Source organism: Babylonia areolata, chromosome 16 (genome assembly GCF_041734735.1).
Source record: "Babylonia areolata isolate BAREFJ2019XMU chromosome 16, ASM4173473v1, whole genome shotgun sequence".
Classification (NCBI taxonomy): domain Eukaryota; kingdom Metazoa; phylum Mollusca; class Gastropoda; order Neogastropoda; family Buccinidae; genus Babylonia; species Babylonia areolata.
Window position 1 is genome coordinate 2,936,405 of NC_134891.1, and position 18,056 is coordinate 2,954,460.

Consider the following 18,056-nt stretch of genomic DNA (forward strand, 5'->3'; position numbering starts at 1 on the left):
TTTATTTATTTAAAAATTGGCCATTCAGGACAGTATGATAGTCCGTCGTGTCCGGCTATGACTATCAGAACAGCAGAGGAGGTAACTGCTGTCCCGACTATCCGGGCTAGAATGTGATTATAGTGGAGAGTGTCTTGCCCACGTTACATCCGCTCTCTCTGTCTCGGCTAAGAGGGTTTTTAGGACAGTCGGTGTTGGGATGGTTCCCAAAGACCAACTAGCCCGTAAGACTGCAGCACTAAGAGCCAGTGCAATTTTGCCTCCTAGTTTGAGAGTTATAGTCCTTCACAAAAGACTTAGCTGTAAATGATTTCCCATTGCAACGGAGAAACCATTGATGATACAGCTCTCACTCTGCTGTAGGCCCAGCTGTAAACTATGTCCATGTGTGATATAAAAACAAAAAGGGCAGTAGCTAACAACGGAGGTGCGTCTTGATTTGAGTCTATGACTCGCTTTCTCGGCTAGTGCATAGACCCCTGTTTGTTAGGTGGTGGAAGAGGACTACGAATGGAATGGAGTGACATCAAGGTGGACTTCTTATTATGCATACTTGTTCTAAATGTGTGTTATAGTTTCATATTGTACGTCCAACTGAAAGAGACTTTTTTTTCCATGTCTTATGGGCGATTAAAATCGTGTCTTGTATCATTGTGTGTGGTGTTCCACGCATCAATCTTCACAAAATACTTACATTTTCGGTCATACACAACACCGTTCAAGTAGTCGATCTTATCTTCAGTGGCGTCCTCTTTCTCGTGCAGATGTTCAAGGGTGTCGTTGAGTTTGTCCAGGAAGTTCTCCTTGATGTACAGAGCGACCTTCGTCAGGTTGTCGTGCCTCATGTCCTGCTCTTTGTCCTTCTTTGCAATCTGAGTCATACACAACAGCGGCAACCGTCGTCACTACTATCATCGCCAGCATCAATAACGAAAGTATCTATATCATTATCAGTAATGATCCAGATTATCCTTTTTTTCTTCAGCTCCAGAAACAGAAAAAGGAAATAATGACTATTGTCCTGTTCTCACATTATCGTCTGGTCGTTTTTACAAATGCATTTAGAATGGTTCGTACTTCGGTAAGATTAATTAAGCGCTGTCCATCGAACTACTCTGCTGATTAGATGTCGACGCATTTTGAGGGAACGCACTCAGGCACGTACACAGAGAGAGAGAGAGAGAGAGAGAGAGAGAGAGAGAGAGAGAGAAGATAGACAAAGAGAGAGAGAGAGAGACAGGGAGACAGACAGACAGAGATTCAGATTTCAGATGAGTTATTCATTGAAGGCCATAGCCCCATATGAACAGGGGGCGATAACAGAGTTTAACATGCGTCAGTACAAGTATGTGAACACAATAAACATAACCAGATACCACAACAATTAGGACACGAGTGTCTCTCTCAGTTAAAGTGCTCTAAACAAATAGAAAGCTAGACTGCACATAGTTTAATTATCAGTCGATGACATCAACAAACATAATCTAAACAGACATGGGTATGTATAATATTTCTTCAGGTTAAATCTGATTCGAAGGTCTGTTAGGGCAGGACATTTCAAAACAAAATGAACTTCATCCCCTCTGGAAGACAGACAGACAGAGAAAGAGACAATGTTTGACAAATATTTTATTGAGGGTAGAATGGATAAGCTGGAAGCTTCTTTACACCATGCCCTCACACACGCATACACACACATAGACACATTGTAATAAATGAAATAAGTATCAATAATAAATGACATACAACAAAACCAAATAGATAATAATAGTTACATAAATGGATGAATCAAAGACTACAATTACGGAAACATGAAAATCATACAAAACAGAGAGAGAGGGGGACAGTCAGAAAGACAGAGAGAAGGAGAGAGAGAGAGAGAGGAAGGTGAGGCAGGCTGACGGGTGGGTGTGTGTCCATCGAGATCGATGATGACCATCGTTGTCATCCAGCTGGGGGATGGGGGGAGGGTGGTGGGGGGGGGGGATGCTCATGAATCTATCTGTGAATGCGCAGATGGCTGAATAGTCCAATCTGCGCACGAAATGTTCGCTGACAGTTGGGGCAGACAAAGACAGGCATATCATTGTCAGGGAGCATGTTTGCCCGTGACTTTCTGGCCTGCCTCTTCTGAACAGCTGCAGCAGTCCTGTTGGCCTGGCGCCTTTGTGCACAGCAGCGCGCCATTTGTCACGGTCCGCTGCAGATTCCTCCCAGGAGTCAGGGTTGATATCAAACGCTTTCAGAGAGACTTTCAGAGTATCTCTGAAGCGCTTCTTCTGACCTCCGTGTGATCTCCGTGTGACAGAGAGAAGGAGAGAGAGAGAGGAAGGTGAGGCAGGCTGACGGGTAGAAGAAAGAGGGAAGACGAGCTCATGACTCACTTCATGCAAAGCATCATACTGGTCGTTCAGCCAGTTCTTGGTGTCTTCGGCCAGGCTCAGAAGCTGCTTCTCCTCTGACTTGGCATCGTCCACCCGGTGCTGCAAGGCCTTCTCCTGAAATGAGCATTCGCGGACATTGTAGTACCCGACCACGACGCTTTAACCACTCGGCTGTTGCACCAGTTACACACACACACACACACACACACACACGCATACGCATACTCACACATACTCTCTCTCTCTCTCTCTCTCTCTCTCTCTCTCTCTCTCTCTCTCTCTCTTTAACACAAACATATTCACATATACTCTCTCTCTTTCTCTCTCTCTCTCTCTCCCACTCTCTATATCTTTCACACTCAAATATATTCACATATACTCTCTCTCTCTCTCTCTCTCTCTCTCTCTCTCTCCCCTCTCTCTGTCTCTCTCACAGACACACACACACACTCACACATACTAACTCACTCTCTCTCTCTCTCTATCTCTCACACAAACATATTCACATATACTCTCTCTCTCTCACACACAGATACACACACACTCACACATACTCACTCTCTCTCTCTCTCTCTCAAACACACTCACACATACTAACTCTCTCTGTGTCTCTCTCTCTCTCTCAAACACACACACACACACTCTCTCTTTGTCTCTCTCTCTATCACTCTCTCTCTCACACACACACACAAACACACATACTCACACACACACTCACACACACAGATAGTCTCTCTCTCTCTCTCACTGTCTCTCCCTCACTCTCTCACTCTCTCCCTCTCTCTCACACACACACACACATACACATACGCACACTCTTCTTTTTTTTTCTCTCTCTCTCACACACAGACACACACACACACACTCACTGTCTCTATTTCACTCTCTGTATCTCTTCTCTCTCTATATATATATATATATATTTCACACACCACACACACACACACACCACCAACGCCACCACACCCAGCATACACACACACACACACACACACACACACACACACACACACACACACACACACAAATACACACACAAACACACACACACTCACGCACACACCACCACCACCACTACACCCAACACACACACACACACACACACACACACACACACACACACACACACACACCTGGCATTCATTACCTGAGCCTCATAGCTGGCGATCAGCTCATACTGCTGCTCATTGACCTTGTTGATGTAGGGAATGAAGAAGTCATGGATGTAGTTCAGCTTGTCGTCCGCAGCAGCGCACAACGTCTTGGTGTCACTCAGCTCGTCAAAGATGCCGGACAAGCCTCCAAGGAGGTCTGTGGAGGAAGATGGAATCCGTGCAAGAGTGAGACTCAAGATGGTTTATTCAGTCAAGGCCATAGCCCCATATGTACATGGGGTAATAACAAAATTTTGTTTTGTATGTGTCATTGTAATTGTTAATGCAAACAGTGCAGCATATTCCATAACAAGCTCCAATAAAACTAGGATATAAGTGTCTCTCTTAAATGAAATGCTTTACAAAGAAACAAAGCAAAACTACATATAGTGTTTTCATCCACCGATGATATCAGTAAACATAGTCGAAATGTACACGGATATGCATAATATTTTTTAGGAATGAGCTGGATTCTTAGGTCATTAAGGACAGGACAGGACATTTCAAAACAAAATGGACTTCATCCTCTCTGGATTCCACGCACAAAGGACACATTAAATCAGAATGACAAATGGATTTATAACGATATCTATGTATGTTTAAGTCAGAGATACCAAATCTGAGTCTAGTGAGAATACGTCGTAGGTGTCTGTTCAAATCAAGGAGGAGGAGGAGAAGATGATGAAGAAGAAGAAGGGGGATGAGGAGAAGAAGAAGGAGGAGGAGGAGGAGAAGATGATGATGATGATGAAAGAAGAGGAGGACGACGACGACGACAAGGAGGAGGTGGAGTTAGAGGAGAAGAAGAGGAGGAGGAGGAGGGGTAAGAGAAGAAGAAGAGGGAGAAGAAGAAGAAGAAGAAGAAAGAGAATGTATACCAACGAAAAAAATAAACCCTCTCTCCTCTCCACAGCTTACGATACTTACCGTCCACACGTCCCCGAAGAAAATCGATGGTCAGGTAACCAGGGTCTTCACAGGCGACAAGGCCCAGAAGAAAGGCAAAGCAAATCAGCTTCATCGTTTGTGGTGTGTTGTCCTCGTTTCCTTTTCGACCGCGGTGCTGGAGCGAATGTCCCAAACCCGTGTGGTTCTGCCAGATCCAGCTACAGACTCCCCTTCGTTCTGGTCCGTGCCTTTATACCCTCTGTACCTCCTCGCGCAAGGAGTGGCATTTCTGAGAGCTGATTGGCTGAAAAGGCTGCACGTCATGGTAGTGGTGGGAACATTTTCTTGCAACGTGTCATTATGGCTCAAGTTTAGAAGAAAAACAAAACCATGAAAATAAATATGCAAAGATAAAAAGATAACCCCCCATTAAACAGAAAGAATAATGTCGAGTTGGCATGGGTGCAGTGCGAAGCTTTTAATATGTCAAACAGTTTAACAGCTTTGTTTTTGTATTTGTTTATGACTTGCGTGCACGCGCGCATGTATATGTGTGTGCGTGTGTGTGTGTGTGTGTGTGTGTGTGTGTGTGTGTGTGCGCGCGCGCGCGCACCCATGTGTGTATATGTGTGTGTGTGTTCCCGATGATCATGACGTTCACACTAACACGTGGGGCACTCATTCAGATTCTGAATGCAACCATGTGACTTTTTTTCACAATTTAGAAAAAAAAAAGAAAAAGAAAAGACTATTCCATCTTATTGCTGTACCCTCCCTCAGCTTTTCACGCATTTCCCCATTTCTTTTCCACCACGTGTCCATCTCTTGCGATAGCGCTGATTTAGGTATACCCAGAATAACGCCCTCGAAGAAAGCTCCAGCATCTTCAGCACTCTGGAGCTGCCTTCCCCTCAGCTGTCGCTTGACCAAAGAGACAGGAACCAATCACAAGGAGACAAATCGAGGAAATATGGAGTGTCTGTGACCAAGTGTCCACCAGAAAGTCAAGAGTTGCTGCTGCAGTGTACAGGTATTGTCATGACGCAGCAAGACATTTTCCATAGCGGGGACGCTGTTTGCACTATACCGCGAAGACTTTAGTGCAAGCAATGGTTGACATATCAGTTTGAGGTCTCTGCTGGTCAGGCATCTGCCTGGCAGACGTGGTGTAGCGTCTATGGATTTGTCTGAACGCGGTGACACCTCCTTGAAAAACTGAAACTGCTCGAATGAGCCTTTACCTTCTTTTGTTCATCATTCAAGTTAGGAGGGACCCAAAGGAAACTACAGTTCCCAACGACAAGGTGGTCATGGAAAATCACATTAATACGTCTCAATGAAATGTTCAGTGTATTCTGGAAATGGTAAACGGACTACGATTTCAGAACTGATGGAATTTCCATGTGTCTGTGGGCGGAAATTTTCCACTGAGCGTAGCATGAAGATCCACAGGACCAAAAAGGGTTGTATGAAGAATCTGACGAATGCTCAGCAGCGTACTGCACCAGCAGATAAGACGTCGGAGAACCAAGGCCAGGATTCAAACCACCGTGTTAAGGACATCCACGATGATAATTCGGACGAATCATTTGTACAAGATCTTGAATCCAAACGCCAGAAACTAAACTTGCCACCTGCAAGTGCAAAAACGGAATTGGAAGAGTTGGACCAGAAAAAAAGTTCGAAAACTTGATGCGCTGATAGGAAAGAGCATCTTGGAACACAAATTAGCCACCTACGGAGGTATCGTGTACGTAACCTGTCGGGAAACATATGGAGTGAAAGAACCAAAGACAAGAACACTTCAAAAATCCAGGTGACAACCAGAAATGGACAACATCCAAAATGCAAAAAGAAAGCTCAAGTAAATGATGAAGACAGCTTCAAAATTTGAGAAGCAGGGCCTACAGAAACTTTGGAAAGACCTGAAAGCAAAGCACAGTGCCCTCAGTAAAGCAGAATCAGCAAGAAGGAAAAGGAGGAAAAAGAAGAAGACACAAGACTGCTCCTTTCGAGACCCCTTTCAGTTCGCCTCGAAACTGTTCGAGCAGCCCAAATCTGATCCGCAAAGCGAGAAACCACTAGATCTCAAGGGTTTGGGCATAGCCACGGGCTGTGCAATTTCTCCAAGCCTGTTGGTGCTGGCAATGGAAGTGATCTTGAAGGCCTCAATGAAGGAAACGGATCGAGCAGACCTCGGTAACGGATACCAGATACCTCCTTTGAAAGCCTTCAGGGATGACACAACAGTCCTTTCAACAAAAGAGGATGACACCTGTGAAATATTGAAGCGGCTGAGCAAGCTAGTTGCCTCAGCCAGGATGAACTTCAACCAAAGAAATCACGGAGCCTCTCACTGCGTAAAGGAAAGGTAGCTGAAACGGTCACATTCACTACAGCCAACCAAGCCATTCCAACGGTGTCAGATGAACCAGTCAAGAGCCTTGGAAGAGGGTATGATGAGTCCCTGAAAGACACAAAAAAAGGAAAGGAAACCAAGCAGACAGCAGAAGAAGGCCTGTATATCATAAGCCAGAGTGGCCTTCCTGGCAAATACAAAGTGTGGTGCCAACAGTCCATGCTGATACCAAAGCTCCTGTGGCCTCTCCTGATAAATATATGATATCAGCTGTTGCACAGTCGAGTCAGTTGAGGCAAAGATCAACAAGTACACACACAAATGGCTCGGTGTCCCACCTGGTCTCACTGACGTGACACTGTACTGTCGCCAAGCAAAGCTGAGGCTACATCTGAAGTCCCTTGTCGGAAAAAAACAAGGTAGGGAAGGCAAGACTTCTCAGCATGCTCGAAGACTTGGGTGACAGTATTGTGAGATCCAACCAACCCAAGCTGAAGAACAGCACAGCACAGAACAACACAGCACAGCGCTACAGTACAGAACAGCACAGTACAGCACAAATCTACAGTACAATACAGCACAGCACAGTGCTACAGAACAGCACAGTGCTACAGCACAGTACACCACAACACAGCACAGCACAGTGCTACAGAACAGCACAGTGCTACAGCACAGTACAGCACAGCACAGTGCTACAGTACAGCACAGTGCTACAGCACAGTACAGCACAGCACAGTGCTACAGAATAGCACAGTGCTACAGTACAGTACACCACAACACAGCACAGCACAGTGCTACAGTACAGTACACCACAACACAGCACAGCACAGTGCTACAGTACAGTACACCACAACACAGCACAGCACAGTGCTACAGTACAGAACAACACAGCACAGTGCTACAGTACAGAACAACACAGCACAGTGCTACAGTACAGAACAACACAGTACAGCACAGCACAGTGCTACAGTACAGCACAGCACAGTACAATACAGCACAGCACAGTGCTACAGTACAGCACAGCACAGTACAATACAGCACAGCACAGTGCTACAGTACAATACAGCACAGCACAGTGCTACAGAACAGAACAGCACAGCACAGCACAGTACACTACAGCACAGCACAGTGCTACAGAACAGAACAGCACAGCACAGCACAGTACACTACAGCACAGCACAGCACAGTACAGTACAGCACACAACACTACAGAAAAGTACACTACAGTTCTGTATGTCTGTGAATTTGTGTGTCGGAATTCGTGTGACTTTATGCGCAATTGTGTGTGTGTGTGTGTGTGTGTGTGTGTGTGTGTGTGTGTGTGTGTGTGTATGTGTGTGTGTGTGTGTGCGTGCGTGCGTGCGTGCGTGTGTGTGTGTGTGCGCGTGCGTGCGTGCGTGCGTGCGTGCGTGCGAGTTTGCGAATGTGCATTTACCTGCGCTCGCTGAGTTTGACCCATTTTCGTTCAAAAGGTTCATTTTGAAAAATCATGTGCCTTCTTCATACCTTTCAGTCCACGGTAGTTTTATTTAATTGCATATTTATCTATTCGTTTAATTATTTGCATGTTTATTTATCCATTTATTCATTTGTTTGTTTGTTTATTTATTTATTTATTCATGTATCTATTCATTTACTATTTTGTTTCATTTTCATATGAATGTTTTACACAAACCTTGGGCATGCTGTCAAGCCCTTTTCAGTGATTTTTCTTGGTTAAGGCCAAGGTCGGGCAGAATCTGCTGTTGCTTTACTCTCCTTTTACAGCAGATGTGGAGTAGCGTATATGGATCTGCTCTGACATCTCCTTAAAACTGAAAGTTGGGATCACGTCCAGGCCGGATGTAGTGTCACCAATTGACCGTCTGTCATATCTTCTTCTGTGATGGAGACGTGATCTTTTGGGAGTGTTGTACACGTGCACCGGAACACAGGGTGTGTGTGTGTGTGTGTGTGTGTGTGTGTGTGTGTGTGTGTGTGTGTGTGTGTGTCTGTGTGTGTGTGTGTGTGTGTGGTGTGTGTGTTGAGTGTGTGTGGTGTGTGTGTGTGTGTGTGTGTGTGTGTGTGTGTGTGTGTGTGTGTGTGTGTATGTCTTTGTGCGTGCGTGCGTGTGTGTGTGTGTATTTGTGCGTGCGTGCGTGGGTGCGTGCATGCGTGGGTGCCTGTATGTGTGTGCCTGCCTGCATGTGTGTGTGTGTGTGTGTATGAGAGAGAGAAAGAGACAGACAGAGAGAGAGAGTGTGTGTGTGTGTGTGTCTGTGTGTGCATGTGTGTGTGTGTGTGTGTGTGTGTGTGTAAGAAAGAGAAACAGCCATGGATAATTTACGTGTACAACACATTATATTTGTGTGGATTAGGGTTATCTACAAGCATTGATGTAATTTAATTTCGCTGAGACCAGAGACAAACAAATGAAAACAGAAAATATAAAGGGCTGAAGGCAGGACCTTAGAGTACATCAAACAAGAAAAAAAGCGTCAGTTTTGCAGCATATGGCTGCGATCATCCACTTTTTGGATGGTGAGAAAAATTGTGAAAAAACAAATTGAAAGAATTTTCCCCATAACTATTCTTATATCGACTGAAATGTAACTGACCACGATAGTTCATTAGACACTGAAATCAAGGTTTATGAGATCAAGGAAATTCGCAACCTGGCGAATCGAAAGTTTCGAGAATTCTGCGCTGTGGTTGGATCACAAAGCAAACTGATAATGATAATGATAACAATGTTGATGATAATGATAGATGTTTTTTTTTAAAGAATTTACACACACACACACACACACACACACACACACACACACACACACACACACACACACACACACGTTTGTTAATTTGTTCTTCAAATTCAACCCGTCAACAATCAAGTACGTTTACGAACATTTTTTTCTTTATTGAATCTTCATCATAACACACGGGCAACTGATAACACATTAAAAAAAATTAATCGCATTTGTCGATGAAAAAGAAATCTTTTAAACGAATTACATTACAGTCAATTTACACTCCTCCATAAAAGTGATTTCTTCTCTGTTGTCAAAAAATGTTCTTATTATTGGTGTTGTCGTGGTAGTGGGTATTTTTACATATATACAGCGAGAGAAACATTATATACAGAATGCAATCTGCAGAATCAAGACATACAATGTACAGTGCTTTCAAGGATAACAGACAAACGTGCTATCCCTGTTCTTTCGTCCACCAGTGGGTCAGTCGGTCAAACATAGCCATTCGTCGTTGCGGTTACAGACAGATGCAATGGAATCACGAACAGTTTGTGTCTGTAAAGTGGAGAAACAGCAGCAGACAGCGATTTAAATGGATGAAAAGAGAGAAAGAGGGGTGGTGGTGAGAGAGAGAGAGAGAGAGAGAGAGAGAGAGAGAGAGAGAGAGAGAGAGAGAGAGAGAGAGTGTGAGTACGGTCATGCGAACTGGAGAAGTTCAAACTGAAGTACAGCAGAGGCTGGTGGTACTATTACTGCTGTTGCTGCTGCTGCCATAATGCCTCCAGCTTTACTTTGGTTTAGACACGTCTTCGTGAGGCAAATCAACGCCTTCATCGAACCGCTGGCATGCCATCCAGGATACGCTGACGTATTTGACCAGTGGCCCTTTGGATTCATCAGTGGAGGTGATCTCGAAATATTCTGGATCAACATCGGTGACCATCTTCTTGAGAGACAGCACATCGTAGTCTCCATGGCCGTACCCATCCAGATGAGCAGAGAATCCGGTGACAGCGGCGGAGACTTCAGGGGCCTCTTTGAACAAGCTCTTAAAGTAGACTTTTCTCGTGGTTTCGCCTTCCAGGAAAAGGAACCCGTATTCACCTGCAACACATGGAATTTACCGATTGTCATTCGTGTCCAATTATGACCAGCAGAACAGCGGAGAAGGCCAAAGCCGTCCTGACTGTCTGGGCTAGGGTGTTTAGGAGTCTACCTATTGTGACCCATGTCCATCTATGACCGTCAGAACAGCAGAGGAGGCAAAAGTTGTCCTGACTGTCTGGGGTAGAATTGGTTTATATCAGAGAGTGCCTTGCCAAAGTCAATCGTGTCCGACTATGACCATCAGAACAGCAGAGGAGGCAACTGCTGTACTGACTATCTTGGCTAGAATTTGATTGTAGTGAAGAGTCTGTAACTGTAGTATGACAACAGTAAGTCTGCAATATGTTGTTTCTTTTCCTCTCTTATTTCTCTCCTTTCTATCCTTGCTATAACACAGTGAATACCATAACGATATAGGAATCAAATAAATGAACACAGATTCTATCGCTTCCTTGGTGGACGCAATACCTCTTTTTGCCAACACTCCATATGTGTGTTCCTATCAGAGTCGATCTCTTCTACAGAATTTTGCCAGAGGACAACACTTGTATTGCCATGGGTTCTTTTTTAATGCGGCAAGTGCGTGCTGCAAACGGGAACTTGATTTGTCCTTCATTTATTTAAAAATTGGCCATTCAGGACAATATGATAGTCCGTCGTGTCCGGCTATGACTATCAGAACAGCAGAGGAGGTAACTCCTGTCCCGACTATCCGGGCTAGAATGTGATTATAGTGGAGAGTGTCTTGCCCACGTTACATCCGCTCTCTCTGTCTCGGCTAAGATGGTTTTTAGGACAGTCGGTGTTGGGATGGTTCCCAAAGACTAACTAGCCCGTACGACTGCAGCACTAAGAGCCAGTGCAATTTTGCCTCCTATTTTGAGAGTTATAGTCCTTCACAAAAGACTCAGCTGTAAATGATTTCCCATTGCAACGGAGAAACCATTGATCATACAGCTCTCACTCTGCTGTAGGCCCAGCTGTAGACTTATGTCCATGTGTGATATAAAAACAAAAAGGGCAGTAGCTAACAACGGAGGTGCGTCTTGATCTGAGTCTATGACTCGTTTTCTCGGCTAGTGCATAGACCCCTGTTTGTTAGGTGGTGGAAGAGGACTACGAATGGAATGGAGTGACATCAAGGTGGACTTATTATGCATACTTGTTCTAAATGTGTGTTATAGTTTCATGTTGTACGTTCAACTGAAAGAGACTTTTTTTCCATGTCTTATGGGCGATTAAAATCGTGTCTTGTATCATTGTGTGTGGTGTTCCACGCATCAATCTTCACGAAATACTTACATTTTCGGTCATACACAACACCGTTCAAGTAGTCGATCTTGTCTTCAGTAGCGTCCTCTTTCTCCTGCAGATGTTCAAGGGTGTCGTTGAGTGCATTCAGGAAGTTCTGCTTGGTGTACAGAGCGACATTCGTCAGGTTGTCGTGCCTCATGTCCTGCTCTTTGTCCTTCCTTGCAATCTGAGTCATACACAACAGCGGCAAACGTCATCACTACTATCATCGCCAGCATCAATAACGAAAGTTTTTTTGTTTTTTGTTGTTGTTGTTTTTTGTTTTGTTTTTTTGAGGGAACGCGAAAAAGAGAAGAGAGACAAAGAGAGAACACTGAACACTGAACTGCTTTAATGAATAGGCCATTGGCCCATGTCAATAGATGTAGTTATAAGTCCATGGAGAGGAACAACAAACATTTTACTATTGGGAACGTACTTTCAGAGCCTTGTCAAGGAACACAGCCAAGCGCTTGACCAGTAATTTGTTTTCACACGCAAAAAGTAATGTCAGATTAAACAAAGATGGAGTATTGTAGTACTTAGCGGGGATATAGTGTTGTCTCAGATCAATATATTGAGGCCATTGTAACACGAAGTGAACTTCTGTTTCCTTTTGAGAATCACAGAAAGGACAGGAAAGCTCATCATCTGTTACATTACGTTTAAAACGTAATCTGTGTGTATTGAGTTGTGACACACCAAGTCGTAAACGTACTAAACTAATTCTGGCTTGAATATGTTTCAGTTCCAACAAATATGGTGAAAGTACAAGACTACTTTTAAAAGTACGATATAATGAAAAGCGCTCACTGTCTGAGAGCTGCAGAGACCAATGTCCTACGTACTCGTTTACCAGTCTGTTTTTTAATGCGCTAAGAAATTCCTTTTCATTTCCAACCCCCTGATTCTCCCAAACCTCCTGAAAGCCATATTTATATAACATGAAACAAACAGATGTGGCCCATGTATTCCGATTCTGTTGATGGACAAATAACAACATTTTGTACGCTTTCAGCTGTAACCGATGTTCTGGAATTCTGACAATTCTTAGCCAGTATTTGATGCATATCAAGTATAGATTAATATACAAGGGGAATCAGAGACAAAGAGAGAGAGAGAGAGAAAGCGACAGTGAGACAGAGAGAGACAGGCAGACAGACAGAGATTCAGGGTTAAAGTGCTCTAAATAAATTTTAAAAAAGTAGACTGCACATAGTTTAATTATCAGTCGATGACATCAACAAACATAATCTAAACAGACTTGGGTATGTATAATATTTCTTCAGGTTAAACCTGATTCGAAGGTCTGTTAGGGCAGGACATTTCAAAACAAAATGAACTTCATCCCCTCTGGAAGACAGACAGACAGAGAAAGAGACAATGTTTGACAAATGTTTTATTGAGGGTAGAATGGATAAGCTGGAAGCTTCTTTACACCATGCCCTCACACATGCATACACACACATAAACACATTGTAATAAATGAAATAAGTATGAATAATAAATGACATAGAACAAACCAAATCGATAATAATAGTTACATAAATGGATGAATCAAAGACTACAATTTCGGAAACATGAAAATCATACAAAACAGAGAGAGAGAGAGAGAGAGAGAGAGAGAGAGAGAGAGAGAGAGAGACAGTCAGAGAGACAGAGAGAGACAGAGAGAAGGAGAGAGAGAGAGAGAGGAAGGTGAGGCAGGCTGACGGGTGGGTGTGTGTCCATCGAGATCGATGATGACCATCGTTGTCATCCAGCTGGGGGATGGGGGAGGGTGGTGGACGGGGGTGGGGGATGCTCATGAATCATCTGTGAGTGCACAGATGTCTGAATAGTCCAATCTGCACACGAACTGTTCGCTGACAGTTGGGGCAGACAAAGACAGGCATATCATTGTCAGGGAGCATGTTTGCCGGTGACATTCTGGCCTGCCTCTTCTGAACAGCTGCAGCAGTCCTGTTGGCCTCGCACAACTTGGCGCCTTTGTGCACAGCAGCGCGCCATTTGTCACGGTCCGCTGCAGATTCCTTACAGGAGTCAGGGTTGATATCAAACGCTTTCAGAAAGACTTTCAGAGTATCTCTGAAGCGCTTCTTCTGACCTCCGTGTGATCTCCGTGTGACAGAGAGAAGGAGAGAGAGAGAGGAAAGTGAGGCAGGCTGACGGGTAGAAGAAAGAGGGAAGACGAGCCCATGACTCACTTCATCCAAAGCACGATCTTGGTCGTTCAGCCAGTTCTTGGTGTCTTCGGCCAGGCTCAGAAGCTGCTTCTCCCATGACTTGGCATCGTCCACCCGGTGCTGCAAGGCCTTCTCCTGAAATGAGCATTCGCGGACATTGTAGTACCCGACCACGACGCTTTAACCACTCGGCTGTTGCGCCCGTTACACACACACACGCGCGCGCGCGCGCACACACACACACACACACACACACACACGCATACTCACACATCCTCACTCTATCTCTCACACAAACATATTCACATATACTCTCTCTCTCTCCCTCTCTCTATCTCACACACAAACATATTCACATATGCTCTCTCTCTCTCTCTCTCTCTCTCTCTCTCTCTCTCTCTCCCTCTCTCTCTCTCTCTCACAGACACACACACACACTTACACATACTAACTCACTCTCTCTCTCTCTCTCACACACACAAACATATTCACATATACTCTCTCTTTCTCTCCCTCTCTCTCACTCTCTCTCTCTCTCTCTCACAGACACACACACACTCACACATACTCACTCTCTCTCTCTCTCTGTCTCTCTCTCAAACACACACACATACACACTCTCTCTCTCTCTGTCTCTCTCTCTCAAACACATACACACACACTCTCTCTCTCTCTCTCACTGTCTCTCTCTCTATCACTCTCTCTCTCTCACACACACACACACAAGCACACATACTCACACACACACTCACACACACAGATAGTCTCTCTCTCTATCTCCCTCTCTCTCTCTCTCATTCTCTCCCTCTCTCTCTCACACACACGCATACACACACACACACACACACTCTCTCAATATATATATATATTTATTTCTCTCTCTCTCTCTCTCTCTCTCTCTCTCACACACACACACACACACACACACACACACACACACTCACTGTCTCTATCTCACTCTCTCTCTCTCTCTCTCTCGTGTCTATATATATATATATATATATATATATATATATATATATATTTCACACACCACACACACACACCACAACCACCACCACCACACCCAGCATACACACACACACACACACACACACACACACACACACGCACGCACACACCACCACCACCACCACACCCAACACCCAACACACACACACACACACACACACACACACACACACACACACACACACCTGGCATGCATTACCTGAGCCTCATAGCTGGCGATCAGCTCATACTGCTGCTCATTGACCTTGTTGATGTGGGGAATGAAGAAGTCCTGGATGTAGTTCAGCTTGTCGTCCCCAGCAGCGCACAACGTCTTGGTGTCACTCAGCTCGTCAAAGATGCCGGACAAGCCTCCAAGGAGGTCTGTGGAGGAAGATGGAATCCGTGCATGAGTGAGATTCAAGATGGCTTATTCAGTCAAGGCCATAGCCGCATATGAACAGGGGGTAATAAAAAAAATTTGTTTTGTATGTGTCATTGTAATTGTTAATGCAAACAGTGCAGCATATTCCATAAAAAGCTCCAATAAAACTAGGATATAAGTGTCTCTCTTAAATGAAATGCTTTACAAAGAAACAAAGCAAAACTACGTATAGTGTTTCATCCACCGATGATATCAGTAAACATAGTCGAAATGTACACGGATATGCATAATATTTTTTAGGAATGAGCTGGATTCGTAGGTCATTAAGGACAGGACATTTCAAAACAAAATGGACTTCATCCTCTCTGGATTCCATGCACAAAGGACACATTAAATCAGAATGACAAATGGATTTATAACGATATCTATGTATGTTTAAGTCAGAGATACCAAATCTGAGTCTAGTGAGAATACGTCGTAGGTGTCTGTTCAAATCAATCAATGAGAGCATGAGTGAGTGAGTGAGTGAGTGAGTGATAGGGATACTTCTATCAGCGCCTATCATCGGGCAGAGACCAATCTCTTAGCGCTTTAAGAGAACCGAATGATGAGGATATTTCTATCAGAGCCTATCTATGAGTGAATGAATGAATGATATAGATACTTATATCAGCGCCTATCATCGGGCAGAGACCAATCTCTAAGCGCTGTACAAGAACAGAGTCATTTGCACAACAGACGGACTACCTGGGTAGCCTGGGTAGAGCCGACTGATAGCTGCCATTTGGACGCTCATCATTCGTTTCCTGTGTGTCATTCAATCAGGTTTCAGTCACGCACGCACACGCTCACTCAATCACTCACACTCACACAGATACGTAACATTGAACGCGCATGCCCGTTTTTGTTGATTTACCCCCGCCATGTAGGCAGCCATATTCCGTTTTCGGGGGTGCACATGTTGGTTATGATTTTGTTTCTATAACTCACCGAACGCGGACATGGATCTTTAACGTGCGTATTTTGATCTTTTACGTACACGAAGGGGGTTCAGATATAAGCGGGTCTGTGCATGTTGACCTGGGAGATCCGAAAGATCTCCACCATAACTCACCAAGTGCAACGGGAATGGAACTCGGGGAAACTTGACGGGCGCAATAGCCGAGTGGTTAAAGCGTTGGACTTTCAATCTGATGGTTCCGGGTTCGAATCATGGCGACGGCGCCTGGTGGGTAAAGGGTGGGGATTTTTACGATCTCCCAGGTCAACAAATGTGCAGACCTGCTAATGCCTGAACCTCCTTCGTGTATATACGCAAGCAGAAGATCAAATACGCACGTTAAAGATCCTGTAATCCATGTCAGCGTTCGGTGGGTTATGGAAACAAGAACATACCCAGCATACACCTCTCCGAAAGCGGAGTATGGTTGCCTATATGGCAGGGTAAAAACGGTCATACACGTAAAAGCCCACTCGTGTACATACGAGTGAACGTGGGAGTTGCAGCCCACGAAAGAAGAAGAAGAAGAAGAACTAAGGAAACTGGAGCTAGAATCCAGTGGTCTGACCGTCTGACTACCGCAGAAGAAGAAGGAGGAAGAGGAGGAGGACGAGGACGATGAGAAGAAGAAGAAGATGATGATGATAATGATGATGATGATGCAAGAAGAAGAAGGGGGATGAGTAGAAGAAGAAGAAGAAGAAGATGATGATGATGATCATCATCATCATGATGAGGAGGAGGAGGTGGAGGTAGAGGAGAAGAAGATGAGGAGGAGGACGAGGAGGAGGAGGGGTAAGAGAAGAAGAGGGAGAAGAAGAAGAAGAAAGAGAAAACGTAAAAGAAAAATAAACCCTCTCTCCTCTCCAGGTTACGATACTTACCGTCCACACGTCCCCGAAGAAAATCGATGGTCAGGTAACCAGGGTCTTCACAGGCGACAAGGCCCAGAAGAAAGGCAAAGCAAATCAGCTTCATCGTTTGTGGTGTGTTGTCCTCGTTTCCTTTTTGACCGCGGTGCTGGAGCGAATGTTCCAAACCCGTGTGGTTCTGCCAGATCCAGCTACAGACTCCCCTTCGTTCTGGTCCGTGCCTTTATACCCTCTGTACCTCCTCGCGCAAGGAGTGGCATTCCTGAGAGCTGATTGGCTGAAAAGGGTGCACGTCATGGTAGTGGTGGGAACATTTTCTTGCAACGTGTCAATATGGCTCAAGTTTAGAAGAAAAACAAAACCCTACAACAATAACATTAAAAAAAACGTGATAGGGTTTACAACAAGAAGGGATAATGATTAATAGGTAATGTAATGTCTAGCTGGCAATGTCTGTTGAATATTCGATGAGGGTGCGGCGCGATGCTGTTAAAATGTGAAAGCTTATCTGCAACGTGTCATGATTGCTCATACTCGTGAGATAGTTTGATGAAAATAAATATGCAAAGATAAAAAGATAACCCCCCAAAAAACAGAAAGAATAATGTCGAGTTGGCATGGGTGCGGTGCGAAGTTTTTAATATGCCAAACAGTTTAACAGCTGTGTTTTTGTATTTGTTTATGACTTGCGTGCGCGCGCGCATGT

General features: G+C 44.5%; 2 protein-coding genes across 2 annotated transcripts in view; both read right to left on the bottom strand.

Annotated features, from left to right (window-relative positions):
• Window positions 1-4,654, bottom strand: part of LOC143291072 (uncharacterized) — a 6,230-nt gene extending 1,576 nt beyond the window's left edge. The window contains exons 1-4 of the mRNA XM_076600670.1: window positions 4,466-4,654; window positions 3,532-3,695; window positions 2,385-2,498; window positions 695-872 (exon numbers count right to left, since the gene is read on the bottom strand). Of these exons, the coding sequence (XP_076456785.1) occupies window positions 695-872; window positions 2,385-2,498; window positions 3,532-3,695; window positions 4,466-4,559 (550 nt within the window). The 5' untranslated portion in view covers window positions 4,560-4,654. The remainder of the gene's footprint in view (window positions 1-694; window positions 873-2,384; window positions 2,499-3,531; window positions 3,696-4,465) is intronic.
• Window positions 4,655-10,114: 5,460 nt separating this feature from the next.
• Window positions 10,115-17,525, bottom strand: LOC143290788 (uncharacterized). Its single transcript, XM_076600302.1, has 5 exons — window positions 17,363-17,525; window positions 15,314-15,477; window positions 14,125-14,238; window positions 11,927-12,104; window positions 10,115-10,621 (listed from the first exon to the last, which is right to left on the bottom strand). Exons 1-5 carry the CDS (start codon window positions 17,454-17,456, stop codon window positions 10,305-10,307), a joined length of 867 nt encoding a protein of 288 aa, XP_076456417.1. The 5' UTR covers window positions 17,457-17,525; the 3' UTR covers window positions 10,115-10,304.
• Between the last annotated feature and the right edge of the window lie 531 nt (window positions 17,526-18,056).

Coding starts and splice junctions, on each gene's coding strand:
- LOC143290788 (XM_076600302.1), bottom strand. CDS start 17,456: ATGAAGCTGATTTGCTTTGCCTTTCTTCTGGGCCTTGTCGCCTGTGAA. Junction 12,105..14,124: donor AAGATCGTGCTTTGGATGAA/GTGAGTCATGGG, acceptor TGTATGACTCAG/ATTGCAAGGAAGGACAAAGA. Junction 10,622..11,926: donor TGTTGTGTATGACCGAAAAT/GTAAGTATTTCG, acceptor CATGTGTTGCAG/GTGAATACGGGTTCCTTTTC.